This window comes from Mirounga angustirostris, unplaced genomic scaffold, assembly GCF_029215605.1.
Source record: "Mirounga angustirostris isolate CCGP_5_RB_7025 unplaced genomic scaffold, mMirAng1.0.hap1 SCAF_17, whole genome shotgun sequence".
Lineage (NCBI taxonomy): Eukaryota > Metazoa > Chordata > Mammalia > Carnivora > Phocidae > Mirounga > Mirounga angustirostris.
In genome coordinates, this window is record NW_026991725.1 from 55,403,236 (window position 1) to 55,430,064 (window position 26,829).

General features: G+C 50.7%; 1 protein-coding gene across 2 annotated transcripts; it reads right to left on the reverse strand.

The window, feature by feature from the left end:
• Positions 1–829: 829 nt before the first annotated feature.
• ALDH3A2 (aldehyde dehydrogenase 3 family member A2) lies at positions 830–24,401 on the reverse strand. 2 transcript variants are annotated; one of them, XM_064583126.1, is made up of 11 exons: positions 24,272–24,401; positions 23,965–24,126; positions 20,166–20,397; positions 18,700–18,785; positions 17,182–17,390; positions 15,689–15,806; positions 13,956–14,097; positions 11,497–11,663; positions 10,000–10,099; positions 6,598–6,833; positions 830–2,384 (listed from the first exon to the last, which is right to left on the reverse strand). In XM_064583126.1, exons 2-11 carry the CDS (start codon positions 24,115–24,117, stop codon positions 2,370–2,372), a joined length of 1,458 nt encoding a protein of 485 aa, XP_064439196.1. In that variant the 5' UTR covers positions 24,118–24,126; positions 24,272–24,401; the 3' UTR covers positions 830–2,369. The 2 variants fall into 2 exon arrangements, with proteins under 2 accessions (XP_064439196.1, XP_064439197.1); XM_064583127.1 differs by lacking the exons at positions 830–2,384; positions 6,598–6,833 and adding an exon at positions 7,303–7,325.
• Positions 24,402–26,829: the final 2,428 nt, after the last annotated feature.

The window sequence follows — 26,829 nt, forward strand, 5'->3', positions numbered from 1 at the left end:
GTTCTTCAGGCCTGGGGTCCTGAAATATGCTGCCGTGCTTTATGAAACCCGGTGGACAGGGTGGGTGGTGGGATCAACTTTTGTGTAAAACCTTATGGGATTAATGTTCTGGGAAGAGGTTTACAGAAACGCTTGTTTTAGATTAGCAAATGGGGATAGGAGGGTAGAGGGAAAAAACCTATTTACTATACAGGTATTTTAAAATATAAAACCCCACGGGGGCGCCTAGGTGGCTCAATCGGTTAAGCGTCCGACTCTTGATTTTGGCTCAGGTCACGATCTCAGGGTTGTGAGATCGAGCCTCGCGTCAGCTCTGTGCTCTGCATGGAGTCTGCTGAAGAATCTCTTTCTTCCGCTCCGTCTGCCCTCTTCTCACCCCTTTCTCTCCCTCCCTTAAAAAAAAAAAAAAAACCATCCCACAAATGATAGAAAGTAAAGCCTGAGAAAATCTTGGCTAAGAATTTAAGTGAGAAAGCAAGACTTAAAGAAAGTGGATAGGGCGCCTGGGTGTGGCTCAGTTGGTTAAGCAACTGCCTTCGGCTCAGGTCATGATCCTGGAGTCCCTGGATCGAGTCCGCATCAGGCTCCCTGCTCGGCAGGGAGTCTGCTTCTCCCTCTGACCCTCCCCCCTCTCATGTGCTCTCTCTCAAATAAATAAATAAAATCTTTAAAAAAAAAAAAAGAAAAGAAAGTGGATAAATACCACCTGTGATAGATAAAGGCAAAAAATGGATTTATAGTTGGGGGAAAACTTACGGCCGAAGAATGGTCTTCAAGACAACAGGGCATGAGGAGTTCCACGCTAAGAATGTCATTCTTAAACTTCATGCCAGTTTTAGCAAATACAGTGTATTTATTTTGAAGCAGGATATACGAATAGACAAGCCAATAATTTAGTTGAACTAGAAACTAGAATGTACAATATGCTAAATGAAAATTCCACATGGAAATTTTAAGATACTTTATGACTGATTATCCTGATGGACTAGCCTAGTGATTAAGTCTTGACACCTCATCCTGGGATGAAGATCGCACACTCAGACAGCCTTCCTGGAAGAGATTCACGCAACCAAGCTGATTACACATTCTCCTGTTGCGCAGAGACGGGGAGCGTCACCTGCAGGGCAGGGAGGCTGCACTCCACCGGGCTCTATCCCACTAGGTCTCAGGTCTCGGCCGTGCTCAGGAGAGATCCCCTTCCTTTGCCCTCCGTCCCCTTCAGCACGGCCACCTGCTATGGCTTTCAGAGTCCTCCTCCAAATGATCCACCCGTCAGCCCCCTGAGGCTCTCCAGCTCCAAAGTCCTGAATATCCGAGGCCTCTTGGTCACCACAGGCAATGGCTTTCTGCGTTGGGTCCTGAAGGCTGCACTTATTCAGAAAGGGAGCTCTCTGAAGTGTAGCAAAGTGAAATTTATGTGCATTGTGCTACAGACATAAGAAACTTAAAGATCTGTCCTTGAAGATCCACTGACTTGAAACTTTAAGATCCTGAGAGAGAATAAGTATTGTTATAAGTCATTTTATTACAGCATAAAAACACACCAGTTAGGTTTTATGAGCTGTGGAATCCTACAACTCCTATACAGGAAGAATGACAGAGGATACTTGCGTGAAATTGGCAACTTGTCTTCCCAAACGCCCTGGGACGTACAAGATGATTTGCGTGGTATTAATTGCAAAAGGCATTTCTGGACAGCCACAAGAGACTGTCCCAAACCAAACACGAAAAAGGGTGGAGAATGGTTGAGAAAGGAGGAAGACCACTGGTCCGATGGTACATCTGACAGGAGGGTTGACTCCTGAAAGTCAAGTCCTCGTGTCCCAGTGGATGAGGGACGGGGACCCTCCCCCACCAACCCCATATACAGTTCTAGTGCCTCAAACCTCAAGCAGAGCCGGAAAGGTCTAGCCTCACCTCTCTGGATGCAGACGGTTTCAGATAACCCTGGGCTGGGAGGGGCCCCTGACGGCTTCACAGCAAGATGGCGGGAGGCAGCAGGGGTGGGGGCGGGGTGTCCTGTGTCCCATGAACTGGAGTGAAGAAGTCACTCAACAGGTTCGGAGACTCCTTTACATCTCCCAAGGAGTCCACGCTTAGCCTATCATATTCTCCTCCCCTAGACTCAAGCTCTAAGGTCTGGGTGATACAATGTAAAATGGGTTCTCCGAGTGGGGGAGGAAGGCTGGGGTTTGGCTGAGATGGCAGGTTTCATCCCTGGGGAGTGGCAATGACTTTGAGGATTGATTACGGTGCATTTGCATATTTCCCTACTATTCTGGGTAGGATTTTAAATCAACTGGTTCATTAGCTATTTAATAGAGGAGTAATTCAGTAGAGGCAACCAGGAGGTTGAACAGGATCTTTCTTCAGTAGTATCCAACCTAGAGAGAGGAGAAAGGGATCCAGGTTACTCTTGTAAGACCCCACCCGACCAGCCCCGGAATAGGAACTCCGTACCGGGACTCAACCAAATGCCTCCTATTTACAGAGACGCGAACTGCGCTGTATAACAAAAAGGTCCCTGTCTCCCTAAGAAGTTAAGTGCAGTTTGGGCTGAGGATAAAAGACTATGCCCTCCCGTGCAAAGCAACAGTAACGAGACAGGGAGTGGTGATGAGGCGGTGTTCGGTCTCGTGTCAATGAGACAACATCAGCGTTGAGCCAGGAATGGAAAATGTTCATTTACTATCCTCCAGTTGTGAGTGCGAGGCTGAAGTCTCGACATGAAATCTGAAAACTCAGAGTTCTAATGGCATACTCAATTCTCGAAGGCCTCGTGACATCTCGCAATTATAACCCTTTATCTTTCTCAACTTTTTAAAACCTGCATCACCTACTATGCTTTCTGTGGCTCATATTACACTTTACTAGAACTTTACTTTGCGTAGATGTGTATACACACATACACACACACACACAGCTATTTTTTTAAATGCATATAGAAAATTCCTCTCCACTCTGACTTTGACATGCTCCCTTTAAACTGATCATCGCTGCTTTCAATTTCCCGTTTAGAAATGTTCCAAGCCCATTCTCGTTCTAGTGAAGTGAATTAATGAAATCACAACCCAGCACATAACAAAATAACTACTAAGTGCAGAAAAGCCATTTCAGAAAAATGATTGTAGTCCCGATAAAGACTCCTCAAATAAAGGCACAACGTGGGCTCAGAATCACTTCTTTAAAATAAAAGGTGATTTGGGCGCCTGGGTGGCTCAGTTGGTTGGGCAACTGCCTTCGGCTCAGGTCATGATCCAGGGGTCCCAGGATCAAGTTCTGCATCGGGCTCCCTGCTCACCAGGGAGTCTGCATCTCCCTCTGACCCTCGCCCCTCTCGTGCTCTCGCTCTCAAATAAATAAATAAAATCTTAAAAGGAAAATAAAATGTGATTTGCTAGAAAGAAGACAAGCTCAGAGACAAGAGCAGAGAAGCAGCAAAGAGGAAAAGAAAACCAAATCCTCGCTGGTCCCACATGGAATCCAAAAAGGTCCGAACCACTAACACATCCGCTCATAGTGAGAACCGAGGTTTCCCCACTGAGAGACCGCGGCTGGCGGCCCCCCTTCCATGGATGAGCAGGCCGAGGCCGAAGGGCGGGCTCAGAAAAGGCCTTGCTCAGAGTCGGAATTGGGTTGATCTCGGAGCCAGGGATCAAAGCCACATTTTCCTGCTTCCAAGCTACCTGTTTTAATACCCTGCTGCTTCTCCAGCCGTTCACAGGGAAAGGCTTGTCTGCCAAACCCTTTGGGGAGCTCCGGGCAGGCTACCTGGCCCACCCCAGCCTGTCTGACCCGGCATGCTGCCCCTGTGGGGAGCACCGCAGCCTGGCGCTCTGAATTTCCCACGATACTAAGAGGTTCCACCGCCAGCAGGAAGGTGCCTCTCGGGCTGGGGACTGTTGTCTGGGGACAAGAGAAGACAGGCAGATACCGACCGGAGACCCAGGCACACCTCAGACCTCGGGGAGATGCGGAGGGAGGAGTTGAAAGCCTCTAAATTACACACGGTGTTTTGATTCACTCCGTCTGCCACCACCAATTCTAAAGTCAAACTTCTTTTTAAACACCCAAACAACTCCAAACAAAACAAAAGAGTGACTAAGATTTTTTTTAGAAGATGAGTCTCAGGGCGCCTGGGTGGCTCAGATGGTTAAGCGTCTGCCTTCGGCTCAGGTCATGATCCTGGGGTCCTGGGATCGAGCCCCACATCAGGCTCCCTGCCTGGTGGGGAGCCTGCTTCCCCCTTTCCCTCTGCCTCTCCCCTTGCTTATACTGTCTCTCTCTGTATTTCTGTGTCGCAAATGAATAAAACCTTTAAAAAATAATAAGTCAATAAATAAATACAAAAGAAGGTAAGTCTCCAATTATAAAGCAAAGGGTTCACTGTGTACGTGTACCTATAGATCTGAGCCGGTCAGCTGGTGCGACCTCCAGGGGAGCTGAGCGGACGGGGAGGAGGCAGGAGGAGCACCCGTGACTCTCCTTTTTCTAGAAATGATGTGGGCTTCATCTAGACCCAGCTGGGCCATGACCTCCACACATTTTTTTTTTTTTTTTTAAGATCCCAGCGAGCCACCCTCGCCCTTTTGAAAGTATGGATAAGTTAGGTTTTAGCACTCTGATACCCTGGGCCAAGCTCCAAAATAAAATGTCTGGAGATTTTTTTCTGAGAAGCCTCCAGCTACGGGAAAATGAACCACTAAGAGAGAACAGACACCCGACTTGGCCCACTTTATACAGGGACGGAAAACAAGCAGTTCCTACCTCACTCTTAACAGAGCTGGGTCGTGGAATTGGCTGTCCATCATGGCTTACTGGACAACACGGTCTAAAATGCCAGAAAAATCAAGAGGGCCTTTCTCCTCAGCACAGCTTGGTGTTTCTGAGAGAACCCAAATGATTTCAAATGCAACTGGTCTCTCCAGTTCCACCAAAGCTATGTGATACTGGCAGACGAGCCAGCCCCCTTGCAAACTGTAACTGAAGTGCAGACATGAACAACACAGCTATTTCCAGTAAACGCTAGAACCCGACCTCTCTTCCAAGGCAACAGGTCACGGGCATTGTCACTACATTTGGTACATCGCCTCGGTCTGGCCAGTCGAGCACCCCAAGAACACAGCGGCCTTGCCCCCACGCCCGTCTTCATTTCCGTAATCTTGGATCTTCTCCATCACCCCCAGGGACACACAGACTGCCCTGGGAAGGCAGGTATCGTGGGCCACTCAGGGAGCCTACGTCTGCAGGAACTCATCACCAAAGACCGAATTTACAGGGCAGTCAACTGTGGCGGAAGAACATTCATGCTTCCCTTGTCACAGTCGCTCCAGCACAGAACTCTCCCCGTCGAGCGCCCTACTGGAACGGAGACACCCAGTACCACGAGGATCAGACCACTGGACAGCTTGGAACGCCACAAGCAAGTTCTGCAGGGTTTTAACCTTCGGGTCTTCTTTTTGGTTTGGTGTTTTTTGTTTTAGATTTAGCCCACGAGGGGCTCGATCCCACGGATCCCACGACCCTGAGATCATGGCCTGAGCCACCCAGCAGCCCCGTAAAGCACGTACATCATTTAGGGGACAACTGAAGCTATGGGGAAATTTGGCAAATTTGGAGCTTGGCCCAGGGTATCAGAGTGCTAAAAAAAGTCTTAAAACTTTTTTTTTTTTTTAAAGATTTTATTTACTTATTTGACAGAGCGAGAGAGCACAAGCAGGGGGAAGAGTAGAGGGAGAGGGAGAAGCAGGCTCCCCGCCGAGCAGGGAGCCCGATGTGGGGCTCGATCCCAGGACCCTGGGATCATGACCTGAGCTGAAGGCAGATGTTTGACTGAGCCACCCAGGTGCCTTCCTGTTACATTTCTATATGAATCTTAGAATCAGCCTATCAACTTTTGCAAAAGCAGCTGGATTTTTTTTTTTTTTTTTTTTTAAGATTTTATTTATTTATTTGAGAGAGAGAGAAAGAGAGACAGAGCGCATGAGAGGGAGGAGGGTCAGAGGGAGAAGCAGACTCCCTGCCGAGCAGGGAGCCCGATGCGGGACTCGATCCCGGGACTCCAGGATCATGACCTGAGCCGAAGGCAGTCGCTTAACCAACTGAGCCACCCAGGCGCCCCGATTTTTTTTTTTTTTAAAGATTTTATTTATTTATTTGACAGAGAGAGAGATAGCGAGAGCAGGAACACAAGCAGGGGGAGTGGGAGAGGGAGAAGCAGGCTCCCCGCGGAGCAGGGAGCCCGATGCGGGGCTCTATCCCAGGACCTGGGATCATGACCCTAGCCGAAGGCAGCCGCTTAACGACTGAGCCACCCAGGCGCCCCCGGGGTCTTAAAACTCTTACACCAGAGGTTGGCACGCTCCTTCTGTGATCGTTTAGGCTCTGGGGGCTACACGACCACTGTGGCTACACTAAGTCGGCAGGGGGTCGTGGCTGTCCCCCAGGAAGACGGGGCAGGCTGCGGTCACCGACCCCGCCCTAGACTCAGGAAGTTAACACGAGAGACAGAGTCCATCCCCTAAAAGTAGAGGAGCTCCCCTGACGCAGCAAGAGGACCATCGGCAGCCCTTCGGGCGGGACCAGAAAGGGACTCACCTTGGCCAGCACGGCCGCCACCACGCCCAGGAAAGCCAGGAACAGCAGAGCGAGTTTCCCTTTGTTGAAGCGCTTCAGGAGGAAAAATTTTGCCCAATCCACCTTCGACTGGCTGTTGGGAGGATACCTGAGCTTGTTAGCGCCTTCCCTCTTTAAACTTTTCAGCAGACAGGGACGTTGATGAGAGAAGGTATCGAAAGTGTATTTGCCGTGATAAACCCCCATGCCGCTGGAACCTGGAACAGAGAGGACAGACAAGACACACTCCACTGTAGGTGACCAAGCTGCCTGTCTGTGCGAACCCCAACGGAGGAAACCCCCAGCACTCCCTGCCGCCCCATCTCACTTTTCAGTGCAAGGGGCTCTTTCAGGAGATTCCTCCCCACCTTCACCAGCAAGGTGATCTCCCTGCCAAACAGGGCACTCTCCGAGGGTCCAGCGAGGACTTGCGGTTCTCCGGGCCAGCAGCTCTCACCGAGACAAGGCCCCTGCTCTGTGTCCTCTAAATCCATTCTCGCCACAATCGCCCTGTATAAAGGCATCAGTGCTCCCGATCCCAGAGAGGGTGAGGGAGCTTGGCAGGGTCAGGCAACCTGCCCAAGGTGCAAAATGCAGAGCCAGAATGTGGATCCAGGTCGGCTGGACTCTTAACTACCGTGCGCTCTTTTCCTGCTGTTCCATGTGGCTTTATCCATAGCCCTCTTCACCCACTTGCTTCCTCTAAGCTCCTAGAGAGCAACAACAGAGGCAGGATGACAGGGTTACCCCACTGGGTGATAGTAAGCAAGTGGAAATCCCTGCCCTCTTAAAAAGCCATGCTCCGGGACAGTCTTCTTTATTATGGGTGCTGGGGAGATACGCCGCACAGATGAAAGGGGCCAGGAAGGCACCTACTGGTGCTTTACGGGGCTGCTGGTACATCATTTAGGGGACAACTGAAGCTATGGGGAAATTTGGCAATATGCATCAAAAGATACGCATTTTTAAGGAAAAATCCAAACTGTATGTCAACACATTAACAGGGTTTATGCCTGGGAGAGTATTACATTTCGTCCCTACAGCTGTCTCTAGTGTTGTTGTTGTTGCTCTTTTCCCCAAAAAACCTCTGATCACTTTTAGAAACAGGAGGCAAAAAGCATTTCACTTTAAAAAAAAAATAGCTCTAAGCCTTTTTAAGAGCGCAATGACACTTTGAGACATTCTTCCTCAGGAAAAAATCAGAAATTGCACAAAACTGCTTTAGAATCCTAATACTGAAAAATCTGGAAGCACAAAAACCTAATGCCAGGAATTAAACACAAACAGGCCCCATCGGTAGGACAGAGCAGTATGCGGTTACCGAAATCATGACACACGACCACGCTGATGTGGGAAAATATCACACTATCCTCTCACACATGGGGTGAAAAACAATCTACAACAGGATACGATTTTGAACAAAATTTGATGTATACGTACGTAAAGAAAAGAATTTTAAGGACGTACACCAGAGCTTATCTTTAAAGAGCCGAGTATGGGTACTCTAAGCTTTTATTCTTCCCTTTTCTTAGGAAGCCTGGACTCCTTCTGCATTTAGCGGGGGGAGGGTTTTGTTACAAAGAGGAGGATATGGTCGATGATGCTAAACGCTACCTAGTCAAACCTAGTCAAGCAAAATAGGGACCGAACACAAGTCACTCGACTTGCACTCAGGAGGCACCAGGGACGCCATGTGGAGCAGTGAGAGTCTTTGGTGGGAGCCAGGATCCTGGGGGGCACTGAGGCACAGGAGACTGGAGTCTCACCGAATCCTTTAAGAATCCGGGCAGTGAGGAACAGTAGCCCCCATCCTGTAAGCTCTCGTTGCTTTCGTTCACCGCCCCTCCCTCCACAACACGTGCAATTCATCAGCTTGACCCCCCAAAATATCCAACCCCTTTCCACCAGCTCCCCTGCAACCATGCGAGTCCAAGCCCCCACTAGCTCCAGGCTGGGCCCCCGACCGGCCTCTCACCACATGCGCCTCGTGTGCTAGGCACAGTGCTGGGTGCTGGCCATCCCCTTACATCCTAGAACACGACACAGGGCATGCTGGGAAGCAGGCCGTGGTCTCTGGGCCTCATGTGAGCCGGCCCGGATCAGAAACAGGTAGTCCTGTTAAAATGAGCCACTTCATTCCCATAGACTCATTATGCGATCACAGAGGGAGAGAACAGAGCAGGAGCTTTTAAGACAAGGGTTTTCATTGCTTTTTACTCTAAGAATTCCTCCATGTTCGTTATTTGTGATACTTCTAATGAGATATTAGAGAAGCCGACCACCTAGCTCCTGAAGGAAAAATAAGAGTAGAGGTAGTCGTCTGGAGTGTAAAGAGTCAGGCCGGTCACCACCCAAAGGGAACAGCAGGGACCAGGCTGCGTCCATGGAGCTTCTCCGAATTTCTGTGCATCCTCTCTAGGACACGGGGAGTCTCTTGCTCTCTTCTCAAATCGGGCAACGATTCATGGAGAGGCTACGTCCCACACAGAGGGCTGGGGGGCCCTGGGGGTGGACACAGAGGACGTCGCCCCACCCTGAGCAGAGAGCAAGGGGGCCTCAGAAACCCCAACTGCCAATCAGAGAAAGACAAGTATCATATGACCTCACTGATATGAGGAATTCTTAATCTCAGGAAACAAACTGAGGGTTGCTGGAGTGGTGGGGGGTGGGAGGGATGGAGTGGCTGGGTGATAGATACTGGGGAGGGTATGTGCTATGGTGAGTGCTGTGAATTGTGCAAGACTGTTGAATCTCAGATCTGTACCTCTGAAACAAATAATGCAATATATGTTAAGAAAAAAAAAAAGATAGCAGGAGGGGAAGAATGAAGGGGGGGAAATCAGAGGGGTAGACGAACCATGAGAGACGATGGACTCTGAACAACAAACTGAGGGTTCTAGAGGGGAGGGGGGTGGGAGGATGGGTTAGCCTGGTGATGGGTATTAAAGAGGGCACGTCCTGCATGGAGCACTGGGTGTTATACGCAAACAATGAAAAAAGAAAAAAAAAAAAAAGAAAAGAAACCCCGACTGCTGCTTGCTCTGGCGTTCTGCACCCGGCATTCGCTACCTCACTTTGAAAAAGACCTTATCTATGAATCTGAGACCTGGCTTTTGTCCCCCTCCACCCAAAAAAAAAAAAAATCCCCTCATTCTAAGAGAAGGACAATAACCAAGTAATAACCAATAGATAAGTAAACCAACGAAAGGAACAAAGCCGGTTACAGGCTGTGCCGGGGGCTGCTAAAGACAGGAGGGGGTGACAGGACAGAGTCAGCCCTCGGCCGGGGGGCCTGACGTGGTGGCGGGAAAGCACCTCCCACCAGGGTGGCCAAGTGATCTGAGCCACCGCGTGGCTTCTGGAACCCGCGCCACGCATACTCACCCACTCCTCCGAAGGGCAACGAGCTGAGGGTGAAGTGCATGATGACGTCATTGGCGGTGACACCGCCGCTGGACGTGCTGTCGATCATCCGTCGGACGAGCTGAGGAAGGGAACGCGGGCTCGGGTGAGTGACGCCCGTGGTGCAGGGAGGGGACGCACGCGGACCACACGGAGCCACACGCGTCAACCCTCTGCAGCGCGGCTGCACTTGGCCAACGTGATCGTGCCCACGTGCTCGGACCCGTCCCTGGTCCTTCGAGGGGCGCAGCACTGGTCTGTCCAATGGCTGCGCACCCGCGACGGCCACGGAAGCCTCTGTCCGCGAGGGACAGCGCAGACTACATCCTGGTTTTCACCCGTCGCTATTTCTCTCCCTCTCCTCTAAGTGACAGCGCGGGACTGACAGACACCCTTTGGTGTGTCGGAGCTGCCAAGCACATTTAAGTTCCCAGATTTGGTATTCTATTTGTTTTGAGGAAACGGTTGGCCGAAGGCTGGAACAGGCACGAGGCCACCTGACTGGTAATGTCATTTCACCCCGCTGCCCACGAGCCCTTGGGAGTTCGAGTCATGAGCGTCACAGTGGACTGTGGTCACTAAAGGTGACCCCGTTGCTGGGCAGTGCGCCCCCACGGACTTGCACGCTGCCCAGGAGACCGCGGGCTTCCAGGTTCTCGTCCGCATCACCTGTGGTCGTTTAAACTGACCACAGTTAACAACCCATTATTTACGGAGGCCCAAGCGTTCGGTGTCACTTCACAAAGCCGTACCTCCAAGCACGGCAGGCTCCAGAAGCTGCGAGTCACCATGGGAGGCTCTCCGCAAAACCTCTGGTGTGTGAACTCCTAGACCTTGACGGGCCCCGCCTCCGGCTGGGTCTCCCCTTTCTCCAGAGGGCTCCTGAGCCCACTTGCCCACCTCAAGGCCACTGTCCCTCAGCAACAGCCGGTCCCCTCATGAGCCGTGCAGCAGGGTTGGGGGGCTGCTCACCCTGGTGTAATAGGGCGTCACACACTCACCTGGCTGGCATGGCCCCATTCGCTCTAACAACAAAGGAGCTAGAGAAAGCAAAGTGTGCAATTGCACAACCACGTCCGTGACCGCGCCACAGACCTCAGTCCCACAGAGCCCATGTGAGCGCCGCAAATGCCACCAGGGTAAGAGGGAAGGCTCTCACACAGGAACGCCCTGGGGGTTAACGCCACAGAAGCCTCTAAGGCTGGTATGGAAGCCTTCCAATTACAGGGCAGATCATTGCTGGTGCAAAAGTTCGTGACCCAGCCCTGAACACTCAGGTCTGACCCCAGGGAGTATGGTAAGGGTGACAGCCATAACCCCAGGGTCTCATTACCCAAGAGAGCTATCTATGAGCAGCGCCTCACTCGGTAGACTCTGTGACTCGACAAAATAGAACATCGTTTGCTTTGTGGCCAAAGAGGAGCAGGGTCTGTGATGGTGGCTCATGCCGGGGAGTCAGTCATTCTCCGGAGCGTTTACCTTATCGTTGCGAGAAAAGATGTAGAAAGCCAGCGGCTTTTCACGGCTGTTTATGAATTTTATGGCTTCGTCGGCATTCTTCACAGGCACGATGGGAAGAATTGGCCCGAAAATTTCTTCTTGCATCACCTTGGCTTTAGGATCAACGTCAGTAAGGATCGTTGGGGCTGAAAAAGGAAGCAGCGAGGTGAAATCGTGAAGTCGAAGACGGGAATGCCAAGCTCTCATCTTAGGTTCGTTTCGCTGGCTCACCGAACCATCCCCTCGCAGCTCTTGCCCAAGTATTAGCTATTGACAAAAATAAAAATAAAGTCCTGAGTCTGGATGTGGAGGAACCGTGCACTTCTGTCTCCAAGCTTGTGCATCGGGGGATCCCCATGCAAAGCGAGGGAAAGATACAGACACTTGAGAATATTCCTACCTAACCCTGTTCACAGCCATATTCACATGGACCGGGCGGTTATGTTTCCGTCTTGCTGTGCACAGGTCGTTCTGGGGGTGCAGACAGCCCCTCTGTGGATCAAATCAGCACTACTTCTTAATTCGCGTGCTTTCATGCGTAGGATCTCGTTGCCCTTTGTTTCAACTCTGTTAGATGGGTTAAGAATGGACTTCAAGGGTCAAGAGTCCCTGAGTTCAGAGGCGCCTGGGTGGCTCAGTCAGTTAAGCGTCTGCCTTCGGCTCAGGTCATGGTCCCAGGGTCCTGGGATCGAGGCCCGCATCGGGCTCCCTGCTCAGCGGGAAGCCTGCTTCTCCCTCTCCCACTCCCCCTGCTTGTGCTCTCTCTCTCGCTGTGTCTCTCTGTCAAATAAATAAATAAAAAATCTTTAAAAAAAAGAGTCCCTGAGTTCAGAGTTCCAGCCACTATGGGGAAGGCGCACGAGAAAGGAGGACATCATGGATGCTGACAAAAGCTTTGCAGAGCGTCCAGACGTCCATGCCAGGCCAGGCACCAAAGAGCAGCACTCCGAAAGACCCCGTAAACAAGCCGGGTCTTCAACTAAAACAGAAGACACCGCCAATAACAAGTTTGCTCTCTTCCTTTCCCCCACGTTTCCTACTGGGTCATCCTGGCAACGTGGCAGAAGACGGCTCTCGCCAGCACCCCAAAGGGTGCTGTCTCTGCTGTCACCCCAAAGCCACCGCCCACTGCTTCCCGGGCTCAGAGAACCGTTCCGTGTGGGTGTCTACTCCCCACGGAGCCGGGCGCTCAGGTAAGCTAACCTGGACTCCAGGTCAGGGGGAGGCTCCTAACTGGTTGAGCTAATTGCAACAGACCTTTCCTCTTGCCGCTGATGAGCCAAGGAGCGGGCAAAGTCAACGGCTGATGGGAAAACAGAAGGATGAAAAATTGGGGGTTTGGAGGCCATTACTGATGAGAGAAAATACATTCTTCCTTACTGTTTTAAGTCCTTTATGGTTTTAGGTTTTTTGAAGTCGGGTTTTTTGGGGATGTGCAGCATCCCATCTGATAAGAGGGGCTAAGTAAAGTCATTTGGGGCAGCTCTTCTGCCAAATAAATGTGTTATTCCCCTGTCACCTTAAGTTATTTTAGAACAATGTGTTCGTGGCTCAGTCAGTTAAGCGTCTGCCTTCGGCTCAGGTCATGATCCCTGGGTCCTGGGATCAAGTCCCACATCGGGCTCCCTGCTCAGCGGGGTGCCTGCTTCTCCCTAGCTCTTCCCCCTGGCTCGTGCTTTCTTCTCTCTCTCAAATAAATAAATAAAATCGTAAAAAAAAAAAAAAAAGAAATAGAACAATGGGTTCAACATGCAACAGGAATACATATTCATGGCAAAGAATAAAAGAACACAAAAAGAAAGTAAACAAATAATGTCAAGCCTGATAGATCAAAACATTATTTCCGGGCCGCCTGGGTGGCGGAGTCGGTTAAGCGTCCGACTCTTGGCTTCGGCTCGGGTCGTGACCCCAGGGTCATGAGACAGAGCTCCAATAGGCTCTATGCCCAGGGCAGAGTCTGCTCTCTCCGTCTCCCTCTACCCCTCCTGCCCCCCTCCCTCTCTGTAAATAAATAGATAAATAAATCCTTTAAAAACAAACAAATAAATAAATAAAACAAGAAAACATTCTTTCTGGAACAGTACTGCCACTCACTACTTGTGGAAGAATGATTTCCTCCTTGGGCTGTCCCTCCAGCCAGAAACCAGAAAGACTTACACGAGAGTTCTGTTTTGCTTCTCAGGGTGGTAGGTTACAGGTTGCAGGAAGGAAAAAAACCAAAAAAACGTGTAAAGGCAAAAATCCAGCGTGACACGAGTGCTGTTATTTATAAAGACATAAAACCATCCGAGTGGTTTTTAAGGCCGCACACCAGAAAACAGTGTGTCGTCGCTTATTAAACATCGTGTATCTAAGAGTTTATTCAGCGACAATAAATAGAGTCAATGAAAACTGTCACGCGGCCCGTGTCCCCAGAGCAAGAGGTGAATTTCCATTACCTATGTAGCGCGTGGCCTCGTCCGTCTCCCCACCGAAAGCGATCTTTTGTCCTTCAAGCAAATTTAGTATCCTCTTAAAATGACGAAGGTTGATGATCCGCTCATAGTCAGGAGATTCTTTTATATTTTCGCCATAAAATTCCTATTTAGAACAGTAGTATTTAATTGCCACAAAAGGCCCCTATTTCAGTGTCTTTAATAAGCACAAAACCCACTCGTCCCCAAAAAGCCATCTGGTTGTAGATCACCGCCCTTCTCCCTCAGGTCGTCTAACAGTATTTACGCTTTCTGGCAGGCTGAGGACGAGAATTAAAGCAGGTGCACAGAGCAGAGGACTCTCTGTGATGTCCGGGGTTTGTATGGATCTCCTGCAGACTGGTCGGGGGCCGTCCTGGAGGTGAATGCTCTCAATTTACTCTCAAGTCGAGAGGAGCGTTGTTCACCAACCCTCCCCAAGCAACGCCCTCCGGCCTAGGTGCCAAGAATCACCCAGGCAGCTTGCTGACGGGCCCCAACTTCCCGGGCCCCAACTCCGGAGCCACCAACAGTGGTTTTCAAGGCTACTTGCCCCTTAGAATCACCTGGAGACCCCAGACCAACTGAACTGCAGTCTTCGGAAGGTGAGGACTGGAAACGTCCATATACAGTTCCCTGGTAGAACCTCAGTTGAGAACCGCTGTCTTAAGGACAGAAATGCCTCAAAGGAAGGCAGAGGGGATCCTACTCCTTTGAAACCAAGTTCATCCCCCTACTCAACTAGGCACGTCTTCTCCAATCTCCAGGGGTTTTCCGTCTCACAGGTACCCTGAAGCCCTGCCACCCCACATTCCTTGAGTCTGGCCACTACCCCTTTCGTGTTCTCCTTTTCTGGCCCTATCTTCAGTCCCATCCCTCACGGCCAAGTCCCACATCAAGACCTTCAGCCCCTTGTGCCCAGAGTGACCCCTCCTGGATCCCTGCTTTTCTCTCAACTTCCCAGGACACGCTCTTCATTCTCTGATCATAATGTTACTCCTCGGTGTCCCCAATCCTTCCTTTGAGGCCTCAGTTAGCATCTGCTGAGTGAACCGTGACTGTTCCAGTAATTTCTTCCACCCAGGGGGCTTAATGACCCCCTCCCACCGGTGAGCTCAGTCACACTGGTTCACCCCCTTCTTTCTTCCCAATCCTACATTTCTTCGAGGTTTAGCTCAGGCCACTACCACAGCATTTCTCGATTCCTTCTAGAGAGATCTTTAATTGGAACACCCTGAAAGCCTGATAACCAGGCCGAGAGTATAGTATCCATACTTACTTGATTAACTCACTCCTCCAAACTACTGGCCTTCCTAAGCCCTCTGCACACAAAAGAACCAATACCCGAATCAGCAATGGCCAACAGGCCAAAGGGCCTCTGATTGCATTTCACAGGATTGGCAACATCCTCTTAAAAAAAAACCATGAAACATAGCTATTTCATTTTTTTTTTCCGGAGTCTGTGCTACAACTAACCAGTTGTTTCAACACATCAACTAGACAGTTGAAGTGGGTTAAACACCAACCTATCTTGCTCCTAGCAGACATTCTATGAAAGCTGCCCAGAGCATTCTGAATCAGCCCATAAATTAATTCAGCCACATATGCTCCTGGAATTCTCCTGGGGAGGCGGGGGAGGGACCAGGAATGCTGCCCGCACAGCTAATTAGATGCAGAGCTTAACGAAACCAACAGACTCAGATGCGTTAAGCACAAACCTTCACGGTTTCCTTAATCTTCTGCACAATCTGATTCTGGAGGGACGGTTCACAGAGAACGTAGTCAGGAGCAATGCAGGTCTGGCCACAATTCATGTACTTCCCCCAAGTTATACGCCTGAGGGGGGAAAACCAGAAAAGCCATAGAATTCGGTCTACTATTCATCTGCTACACCTCTTCTGTTGTTTGACTCTTTTGCAAGTAGCACGTATTCATAGATTTACTTAGTAGTCCTTGTACTTCTTTTTTTTAAAGATTTTATTTTTTTATTTGAGAGAGAGAGAGAGAGAGAGAGCATGAGCAGGAGGAGGGGCAGAGTGAGACGGACAAGCAGACTCTGCGCTGAGCGCAGAGCCCCATGTGGGGCTCGATCCCACGAACCTGAGATCATGACCTGGGCTGAAATCAAGAGTCGGATGCTTAACTGACCAAGCCAGCCAGGCGCCCCTGTAGTCTTTATAAAGAACAAAAATGTTTTAAAAACTCATCTCTTAAATCAGTCGGTTGGGACTCAGGATGCATTTTCCCACCGACACAGTATACTCTAAGGAGCAGAGACATTCTCGTGCCAGCTCGTGGGAAACAGTACTTTATAAGCAACGAAGCCACTGCCTGTTTTGAGAAAAACAGCAGACTCCCACACCCTCTTCTCCTCCCACTCCAGCCAAGGGGACATCCAGATATCAGGAGTTCCATCGAGACTTCAATTTTCCCGGTTGTGGCTCTAGGTCCTGCTGGCAAGAGGTTTGGCTAAAAAGCAGGAAAGCAGCCAGCCCCCAAGACCACCCTCTTCTCTGGGGAGCCCATGCCCACTCTGGAAAGCCGCACCTACATATGGATCAAAGCCTGCTTCCTGAACCTTCCCTGAAGGCCTCATGCTCTGGCAACCAGACAACCTGGACACGGCCTACCTGCCTACAAGTCCTCTTTGTGCATCTCTGGAAGGGGAGCGAGAAGCCAGACCACCCCGAGAAGCACAGAGCCAGTCCTGGGTTTTGGCATTTCTGGGGAGCTAAACCTGATCTAGCAGAGAGAGAACCTGAAACCTTTTGTTTTCTGGCTCCCAGCTGCATGATGTTATTCTGAGTGAAAACGAGTAATAACTGATTTTTGTCAACAAAGGAACTCGTTAAGAGGTGAGCATAATACCATTCTGTTGGGAATCTGAAGATTTTATTACGTACACGCGATCCTTTACCTACTGCCCGGATCACCTACCAGCAGAAGAGTGAAATTTCTTGCTATGTCTGTAACCTTAAGAAAGCACTTTTCTGTAACTCCTAAGGACAACCACGCAATGTCAAGACCCACTGCTCGTTTCTTCTGGCAGAGGCAGCAAGAGACGGTTTGGGAAAGAGTTCCGCTGCCCCTGGGGACATCAACCACCCAAGCGTCCCGATGTCTCTCTGAGCCAGGAGGCCCAGGACCCTGGTGCCGAGAGGACACACCAACCTGTCGGTGTCGGGAAGCCCTCAGATATCAGCAGGCTCACCTGCAGGCAATGTCCAGGTCACAATCCGTGTCGATATAACATGGGCTCTTCCCTCCCAGCTCAAGCGTCACGGGGGTCAGATGCTTGGCGGCGGCTTCCATGACAATCTTCCCAATGGCCGTGTTCCCCGTATAGAGAATGTGGTCAAACCGCTGCTTCAGGAGCTCCGTGGTCTCTTTGACGCCACCGTTAATAACAGCATACAAGTCCTTCGGGAAGGAGAAACAGAAGCACTGACGTCACCACATTAATCCCACCATCCAACGAGCACTTTCTTCGACGTAAACCTGCAGCATTCAGGAACAGTGGGGAAAAGAGGGGGAGCGGCCCCGGGGAGGAGGCAGGAGGGCGCTGACAGAGGACACGTGCAGAACAGAGTCTGCGGGCATCTGAGACCCCTCAGCCTGCGGTTTCCACACCGAGCTCGGCAGGGAGGACGCCCAAGAGAAGAGATCGAATGGCTGGATGGATTCGACCGGGGAGATGCGTGAGATGGGGGCCGTGCGAGTGGGAGGTTTTGGTGAAGAGTTTGCGGTCAGGGAGCAGGGGACAGGTCCCAGCTCCAGCTGAGCGTCTCGAGCTGAACATTCTCGCCCTCCACAACCATGCAGGGCTCAGCCCAGGGCCAGGAACGAGCAGAACTCGAGGCAACGCAGGGGAGAGCCCTCGCTCTAGAAGTCAGATCTGGACTCAGTCTGGGCTCCGTCACTCACTAGCAGCCCTACTGCACATCTGTGAGCCTCAGGTTCCTTACGCGGGACTGGGGAGAGGTCCCAATGCTCCGGACGGAGCCCTCAGGTGCCCTGTGCTCTTCCTCACGAACAGCTAGAATGGAAGAGCGCCTCATGCAGCAGCAGCTGAGGAGCAAGGACAGGAAACAGAGAGCAAGGACGGGACACAGAGACAGCTGTTCAAAAGACTCGGGGAGCATGACATAAAAGCGGCCTGGGGGGCCTCATGCTTCCACTCGATCCCCTACCAATTAGGAGGCCTCGTTAGTTCTCGCTCACCCCATAGTTCAATTGTCCAACAAACGCTTCAAGTTTTAACTTGCATGTGGGTTAATCTACGGAACGTCTGTGACTGGTCCCCCAACAAGCTCAGAGAGGCGGGGTGGGCCTTTCTATCCCCATGGAGTGAGACTGAGAAGAATTTATGGGGTGAGGGGCAAAGCCGGGCCTGCAACCTCCATCTTCTGGTTCCAAATCCTACTCGACCCATGACCTCTCCCTGTCTTCATCACCCTCTTGAGCCGGATAACCACAGCTATTAGGACAATGTAGTTCCGTGGGAGTGACAGTGACAGGACAGCAAGGAGAGCCCACGGTCAGCCTCCAGATTGTTCCAGTAACATGTACAACTCCAGCCATGACTCGATCCTAAATCCTAAATTAGGACTCCTCCCTACAGCAATTCCACACAGACAGCCATCCACAATACGCACTAGTAGGAAGAGCAGATGTGTCCCCCCACTCCACTAGAAAAGGACACACTGAGGGTGGGTCAAGACATTATTACCTGGTCCAAATACTGTGGGAGGAGTTCGGCCAAGATCTTAGCTGTTTTCTCACTTAGTTCAGAAGGCTTGATAACGACAGCATTTCCTAAACAAAGCAAAAAAAGCAGGACAGCATCTTTTAATACTTGAGCAACTTTAAAACCTACCAGAACGGTGTTCGTGGTGGGAATACAGGCTAGGTACTCCTATTACTTCTGCAGCTGTGAATTCTGCTCTTCCTCAACGAGTGTTAAGAGCTTGTCTTTTTTTTTTTTTTTTTAAAGATTTTAGTTATTTGAGAGAGAGAGCTCATGCACACAAGTGGGAGGAGGGACAGGTGGAGAGGGAGAAGCAGGCTCCCCGCTGAGCAGGGAGCCCAACGCGGGGCTCAATCCCAGGACCCCAAGATCATGACCTGAGCCGAAGGCAGACGCTTCACCGACTGAGCCACCCGGCCACCCCAAGAGCTTGTCTTACTCCCTCAGATTCGAACTCCTTGGTGCTCATTAGCTTCACATCACTGACAATAGGCTCCATCATCCTCCCCTACTCCTATAGCTTTACTCCCACTCTCACCGCTGGACTTTCCTGTTTGCCTTGGAATTACTGGGCGAACAAGCCTTGTCAACATAAAGTTGTTGACTGGGATCCGGCAGAAGTGAGAAATTAATCTCCCGGTGTCTGCCATAACCCAGGCTAGCGTTACTCCCACAGCCCACAGCTGGATGAAGAATCTGCTCAGATACGATCAAATGGTTCACCCAAGGCCAGAGTCGGCAACTAAAACCACCTGAGAACATGGATGGCTGACTCCCAACTCCTGGACCCATCAACGCATGACTTTAGACCCTCACAGGTTCATTCTCCGCATATTTCAAAAAACAGTCACCATGCAAACAAATCTCCGGAGCCCACTTTAAAAATGATAAAATAAAGGGGTGCCTGGCTGGCTCAGTCAACAGAGCGTGTGGTTCCTGATCTCAGGATTATGAGTGTAGAGATTACTTTAAAAGAAAAAAACATTAAAAAAAAAAAAAAAAATCCCGGGACACCTGGGTGGCTCAGTCGGTTAAGCGGCTGCCTTTGGCCCAGGTCATGATCCCAGGGTCCCGGGATCGAGTCCCATATCGGGCTCCTTGCTCAGTAGGGAACCTGCTTCTCCCTCTCTCTCCCTCTGCTTGTGCTCTGTCAAATAAATAAAATCTTTAAAAAAAAAAAAAAAATCCCTTTCTACGTCACAGCTCCTCCCAGCCCAGAGAGACCTAATAATAACCCATCCCAAAACACCCTTTGGCCAGTTCCACCCCGCAGAACCTGTCTACTCACCTACCTTGACAGTGTACTTTCGCTTTAATAAACTGCTTTGCGCTTACTAAAAAAATATATATATATATACATATATATATGAATGATGATAATACTTTTGCATCCTTGGTATACTGCTGGTGTAAAGCAAGGCAAACCACCACAGCAAATGACCCCAGACCTGCGGCAATGGCTCCGATCAGAGGTTGAATGGTGAGAACAAAGGGGTAGTTCCAAGCTCCAATAATCAGTACGACTCCCAGGGGCTCCGGCTGAACATAGGCCTCGTCCAGCATGGTGAGCAGGTTCTTCTGAGCCGGTTTAGCAGTAACCCATTCAGGAAGATTCTCCAGCACGAGATCAAGTTCGCCAAGAATGGTAATGACTTCGTGACTGTATGCATTGAGTTCACTCTGTTACAAAGAGAGTCACGGTTAGCCTTGCACAAGTCTGACACACTCAGCCCTGAACGCCAAAAATCAGGTCAGGTACACATTTATGAGACTAAGCTGGTTTGCTGTGCAGACTCCTTTCACACCCTTCATGCCCTCAGCAAGGCCTTGCGAACTTGGCTCTAAAATAGTCAACCCCTCTAAATCCTTCTTTACTGATCCAGGCCTTTTATTTTTTTATAAAGATTTTTATTTATTTACTTGTCAGAGAGAGAGAGCGTGCGCACAAGCAGGGGGGTGGGGGGGAGGCAGGCAGAGGGAGAAGCAGGCTCCCCACCCAGCAAGAAGCCCGATGCGGGACTTGATCCCAGGATGCTGGGATTATGACCTGAGCTGAAGGCAGATGCTTAACCGACTGAGCCACCCAGGTATCCCAGATCCAAGCCTTTTAGAGTCAGGATTAAACATTACTTCTTTTAGGAAGATTTCCCTGATTAATATTAGCCTGTCTTGATCACACTTCATAAATCATAGCAATTCTGCCTCTGATGTGTATCTTTTTTGTTTTTTTTAAGATTTTATTTATTGGGGCACCTGGGTGGCTCAGTTGGTTAAGCGACTGCCTTCGGCTCAGGTCATGATCCTGGAGTCCCGGGATCGAGTCCCACATCAGGCTCCCTGCTCAGCAGGGGGTCTGCTTCTCCCTCTGCCCTCTTCCCTCTCATGCTCTCTGTCTCTCATTCTCTCTCTCTCAAATAAATAAAATCTTTAAAAAAAAAAAAGATTTTATTTATTTATTTGACAGAGAATGAGATAGAGAGCACACGAGAAGGAAGAGGGTCAGAGGGAGAAGCACACCCCCTGCTGAGCAGGGACCCCCCCACCCCCACCCCCCGATGTGGGACTCGATCCCAGGGACTCCAGGATCATGACCTGAGCCGAAGGCAGTCGCTTAACCAACTGAGCCACCCAGGTGCCCTCTGATGTGTATCTTAATGTCGCACCTTTACACACTGATTTGTAACTGTATTCACACTCTGTGTATGTTTTGTTTCCGAAATTCAAATCCCTCAAGGGCAAGGGATTACCGTTTTTCTTTAGCAATCATATATATATACACGTACTCACACGAACATCTGATGTTTATAGAATGACTGATTCATCCTTTTTGAAATCTTAATTATATCACCTTGTTTATTTGGTATCACAGTCTCTCTCTACCAAAAGTGCTAGAAAGGAAAGTTTAGAGTTACCGTTGTTACTATTACTACTGGTGTTATTACCCCTCAAAATAATCTTTGACTGGGGGAAGTGAGGGAGACTCACAGAACCAGAGCAGGGCCTTGTTACCCCTGGAATAAATATAAAATGTAAAAACAAGGTGATAACAAAATAGAGAGTAGGGGTGCCTGGGTGGCTCAGTCGTTAAGGGTCTGCCTTCGGCTCAGGTCATGATCCCGGGGTCCTGGGATCGAGCCCCACGTCGGGCTCCCTGCTCAGCGGGAAGCCCGCTTCTCCCTCTCTCACTCCCCCTGTTTGTGTTCCCTCTCTCGCTGTGTCTCTCTCTGTCAAATAAATAAATAAAATCTTTTTTAAAAAATTTTAAAAAAAATAGAGAGCAATATACTTACACCCTAAATACTACCCCACACCTTGCTATTCAAAAAGTCATTCCAGGTGTTTTTGGGAAGATGGTGGAGTAGGAGGATCCTGAGCTCACCTCCTCCCACGGACTCTCCAAGGCTTCAACTGCATAGAGAGTAACTCTTCTCTGAGAATGACCTAAAGACCCACAGAACACCTCTTCCACAGCTAAAGACATAAAGAAGAAGCTACATGGAGAGGGGCGGGGGGAGCAGAGACATGGTCTAGTCCAAACGCACACCCCCCCGGCACGGGGACCCACAGCCAGCAGTGATACCATAGGCATGGAGATCCTCCCTGAAGAGGGAGGGGTTCAAGCCCCACATCAGGTGTCCCCACCCTCGGGACCTGCGAGGAGCCTCTGTAACTCTGGCTTTTTAAATCGGCGGGGCTTGATGGGGACGGGGTCAGTGAAGAACTGGAGGGCTACAAGAAACCAAGACTCTGCTCTTAAGCCGCCTGCACACAAACTCACTCAGCATGGACGTAGCGGTTTGAAAAGCGCCTGGGCCATATGTGAAGGAGATTTATTGACTAATTTTAGGGTGTGTGCCATATTAATACCACACCATCCCACAATTCCACTTCTGAGTATTTATCCAAAGAAAACGAAAACATTAATTAAGGGGTGCCTGGCTGGCTCAGGCGGTAGAGCATGCGGATTCTTGCTCTTGGGGGTATGAGCTCAAGACCCACATTGGGTGTAGAGATTACTCTAAAAAATAAAATCTTAAAAAAAAAAATACACTAATTCAAAAAGACTTATGCATCCCTACGTTCACTGCAGCATTATTGACAACAGCCAAGATACGGAAGCAACCTAAGTGTCTGATAGATGAACAGATAAAGAAAACGTGGTATATACACACACGTGTATAGATACATACACATGTATATAATGGAATACTACTCAGCCCTAAAAAAGCAAGTAATCTTGCCATTTGTGACAATATGGGTGGACCCAGAGAAGGGGAAATAAGTGAAAAAAGCCATACTGCACACTTACGTTGTACACCTGAAACTAATATAATAGTGTATATCAACTATACCTCAATTTTAAAAAATGAGATGCTTTTTAAAAAGCATGGTTTCAGGGCGCCTGGGTGGTTCAGTTGGTTGAGCGACTGCCTTCGGCTCAGGTCATGATCCCGGAGTCCCTGGATCGAGTCCCGCATCGGGCTCCCTGCTCGGCGGGGAGTCTGCTTCTCCCTGTGGCCCTCCCCCCTCTCATGTGCTCTCTCTCATTCTCGCTCTCTCTCAAATAAATAAATAAAATCTTTAAAAAAAAAAAAAAAGCGTGGTTTCCAAACAGGCAACATGGTATCACCTGGGAGCTTGTTAGAAACTTCGAATCTCAGATGCCCTCCAAGACCTACTGAACTATATAGCTTGCATTTTAACAAGATTCCCAGGTGATTCACTAAGGCACTCGAGTTTGAGGAGCACTGGCCTAAAGCACAGAGTCAGGGAGGAAAATTTTAACGCAGCAACGACAACCCAAAAACCTCTGTCAACAAAAGAAAACCATTAACCAAAAGGCAAGAAACAGACCTGGAGAAAAACATTTTGCGATACATTAAGCTGACACATTACCGAAATCCGCAACATGCAAACAACTCTCAGAAATAATAAAGGAAGGGACCGCAAATGCAACAGAAAAACAGGCAGGGATATAAAAGGCAATTCACAAAAGAGACCAGAGGGCAGAAGACACTTGTGTCTTGCTTTCTCTGTTCTCTGCAATCAGAGGCACGGACTAAGCCACGTCAGCGCTTCGGGAAAGTCCAGGGACACTGGCTTTATCAGTAAGGCTGGAGATAACACTCCCACAGTGCTTACGTAGTCAAAAATAAATTTTAAAAAAATGCAAAAGCTCGGGCGGAATGCGGTCCCCAAGTGGGACGGCGGCAGGCGGTGTCCCGGCGCCGGCCGCCGCGCGCGTACCTTGCACAGGTCGCCGGCGATGGCCTCCAGGATGTCCTTCTCGCGCTCCCGCACCATCCTTTGCAGGGCCTCGAGCTGCTGCAGCCGGAACCTCACGGGGCGCGACCGGCCGGACGCGAACGCGTCGCGAACCCGCTGGATTTGGCTCTCCATGGCCTGGTCCTGCCGAGAAAGGGGAAGTCGGGGAGCGCCGCGGCGGCGGGGGTGCGGCGGGCCGGTGGGACGCCCCCGCGGGGGGCGCCGCCTCCCTCTCCGCTGCCCCCCACCTCCCGCCCGGCGACCCCCCGGCGCGGACCCGGAGCCGCACCTGTCTCGGCCGCCGGCTCGCTCGCTCCGCCGCGTCCTCTGCAACTGCCGGCGCCCGACAGTCCCACCGCCGCCGGGCGGGGCCGGGCTCCACCCGCAGCCGCGCGCCGATTGGCCGGCGCGGGTCACTTGACCTCGGCGGGCCGGCCGCCGCTCCCGGGATCTGGCCGCAGGGTGCGCGCGGCGGGGCACGGGTGCGCGCGGCGGGGCACGGGTGCGCGCGGCGGGGCACGGGTGCGCGCGGCGGGGCACGGGTGCGCGCGGCGGGGCACGGGTGCGCGCGGCGGGCCAGGAAGCGCGCCGACCGCCGGCGGAACGCGGCCCACGCGCAGAGGCGCCCTCGCGAGGGGATTCCCTTCCCTCCTCCATTTTGGGGCTCTCTGAGGCGGCCCAGTGGATCGAGGCGGGAGGCCCGGCGCCGCCCAAAGCTTGGGGCGCCGTGGGCCGGGCCTCGCCGCGTCGGTGGGCAGTGAGCGCCGTCGCCCCGCGCGGCCGTGCGGCTCTGGGCCCCCGAGGCCGCCGCCCGCCCCCGCGTCTTCTGCCCCCCTCCCCCGTCGCTGCCCTGACTGCTTGCAGCGTGCACGGTTTTCCAGAAAGTCCTCCGAGGTTAGTCCGCCGAGGGCAGGAAGCCAGGGCCCCATCGAGGGCTGTGCTGGCCGAGTGCGCACGTTAAAAACGCTCTCCCCGGGCTGCCTCTGACCCGCTAGCAACCTTCCCGTTTTTCTGTTCCCCTCTGCAGCAGGACGCCTCCAGAGAGGGCACCCACGCCGCTCACATCTGCCTCCTGCTTGCTGTGTGCCAAATGCAACGAGGTCATCCTCAGATCCCGAGGCGGTTGGCCCCACTCATCAATTGCCATCTTCCGGAGCCCCTGTCTTGGCTTGCTTTCCACCCCTCTGCACGCTTCTGGTTTTCTTTTCTTTTTTTTTTTTTTTTTTTTTTTTAAGATTTTATTTATTTATTTGACACAGAGAGAGAGAGAGAGGAATCACAAGTAGGCAGAGTGGCAGAGAGCGGCAGAGGGAGAAGCAGGCTTCCCGCCGAGCAGGGAGCCCGATGTGGGGCTCGATGCCAGGACCCTGAGATCATGACCTGAGCCGAAGGCAGACACTTAACGACCGAGCCACCCAGGTGCCCCCTGGTTTTCTTTTTACCTCCCCGGCGGAGCCCTCTGGGATCTCCTTTGCTGGACCAGCCTTTGGACCACTTCTCTTTTCACAGCCCAGGACTTCCTCATCTAATCCCGTGGGTGGTGGTCAGAGACGGCTTTAAACTCAGTCTCTAGTTCCACCCTTTTCTCCAGACCCCCAAGGACCGTGTTTAACTCCATCCTGTTCCTCTCTGTTTGAATGTATTAATGGGCATCCGAAGTTCACTTTAGGTAGAACTTTTCATTTACCCTCATCCACCAAATACAAGGCACACCTCCTCCAGTGTTCCCTACTTCGATAAATGGTATGTCCTTTATCCCGTTTACTCAGGCCAAAGTCCTTGAAATCATCCTTGACTCTTCTCTTTGGCCCTATCTTCAAAAAATATGTTGAATTCCAACCACATGTACCCTAGTCCAAGCCAAATCATTTCATTTGCACGGTCTATAGCACTAGGATCCTACTGCTTTCCCCGCTTCTACTCTTGGATTCTGTGGAGGTTACATATAGGTCATTTCTCACTTCTATACTTGCCCTTGTAGACTACTGTGCTGTGGGGGCCCAGAGTGTATAGACTACTTTCCCCAGGTTCTCATGCGGGAGCTTCTACCATTGGGAGGTGTAAGCAGGAAAAAAGAATTTAGGAGGTGGAGAGTAACCTGCTTGCTTCTGGATTCAATAGTGTAATAGTTGCTGGCCACTTCTCCAGTGAAAGGGGAGGTAGGATCATTCCTGACTCCAGCAGTTCCATCCTCGGTCCAGGCAACACGTCTGTAGTAAATAGAGGATGACGGTGACAGGCACCAGAACTGATGCAGCTCCCGTGGGTTTCGCCAAGGGTATTTTTAGCAGCCTCTAATCTTTGATACCACTCCATTCTTCCATTTGATATGTGACTCCTAAAATTCTGCCTGAAATAACTAGAGTGGTTTCTCTTTCCTAGGCTGGACCCTGACTGACACACTTTGCTACAGCCTTTTCTCCAGCCAGCTGTCGTGGGTCCTTGTTTATGCCTGTCTTCCCCATTCGAATGTCTTATAAAGGCAGGGACTTTGTCTTGCGTGTTCACTGTAATATTAGCATCTAGTGTAGAACGTGGCCATTGGTTGGTATTCAATAAAGATTTATTGAAAGAATGAATGAATGATACACTGATTAGTCTCAGTATCTTGGCACTGTCCACATTTGCGGCTTTCTCAATAGCGTGTAAAAATTGAGGCTTATTTAGAATCTTAGGGAAGGAAGAAGTTGTCATGACCATCAAACTCTTCTCTACTTCTCCCTTGCCTTTTTTTGGCAAAAAGAAAGGTGGCGGGGGGGGTGGGGAGCCAGTTCACGGGCGCCTGGGTGGCTCAGTTGTTGGTTAAGCGACTGACTGCCTTCAGCTCAGGTCATAATCCTGGAGTCC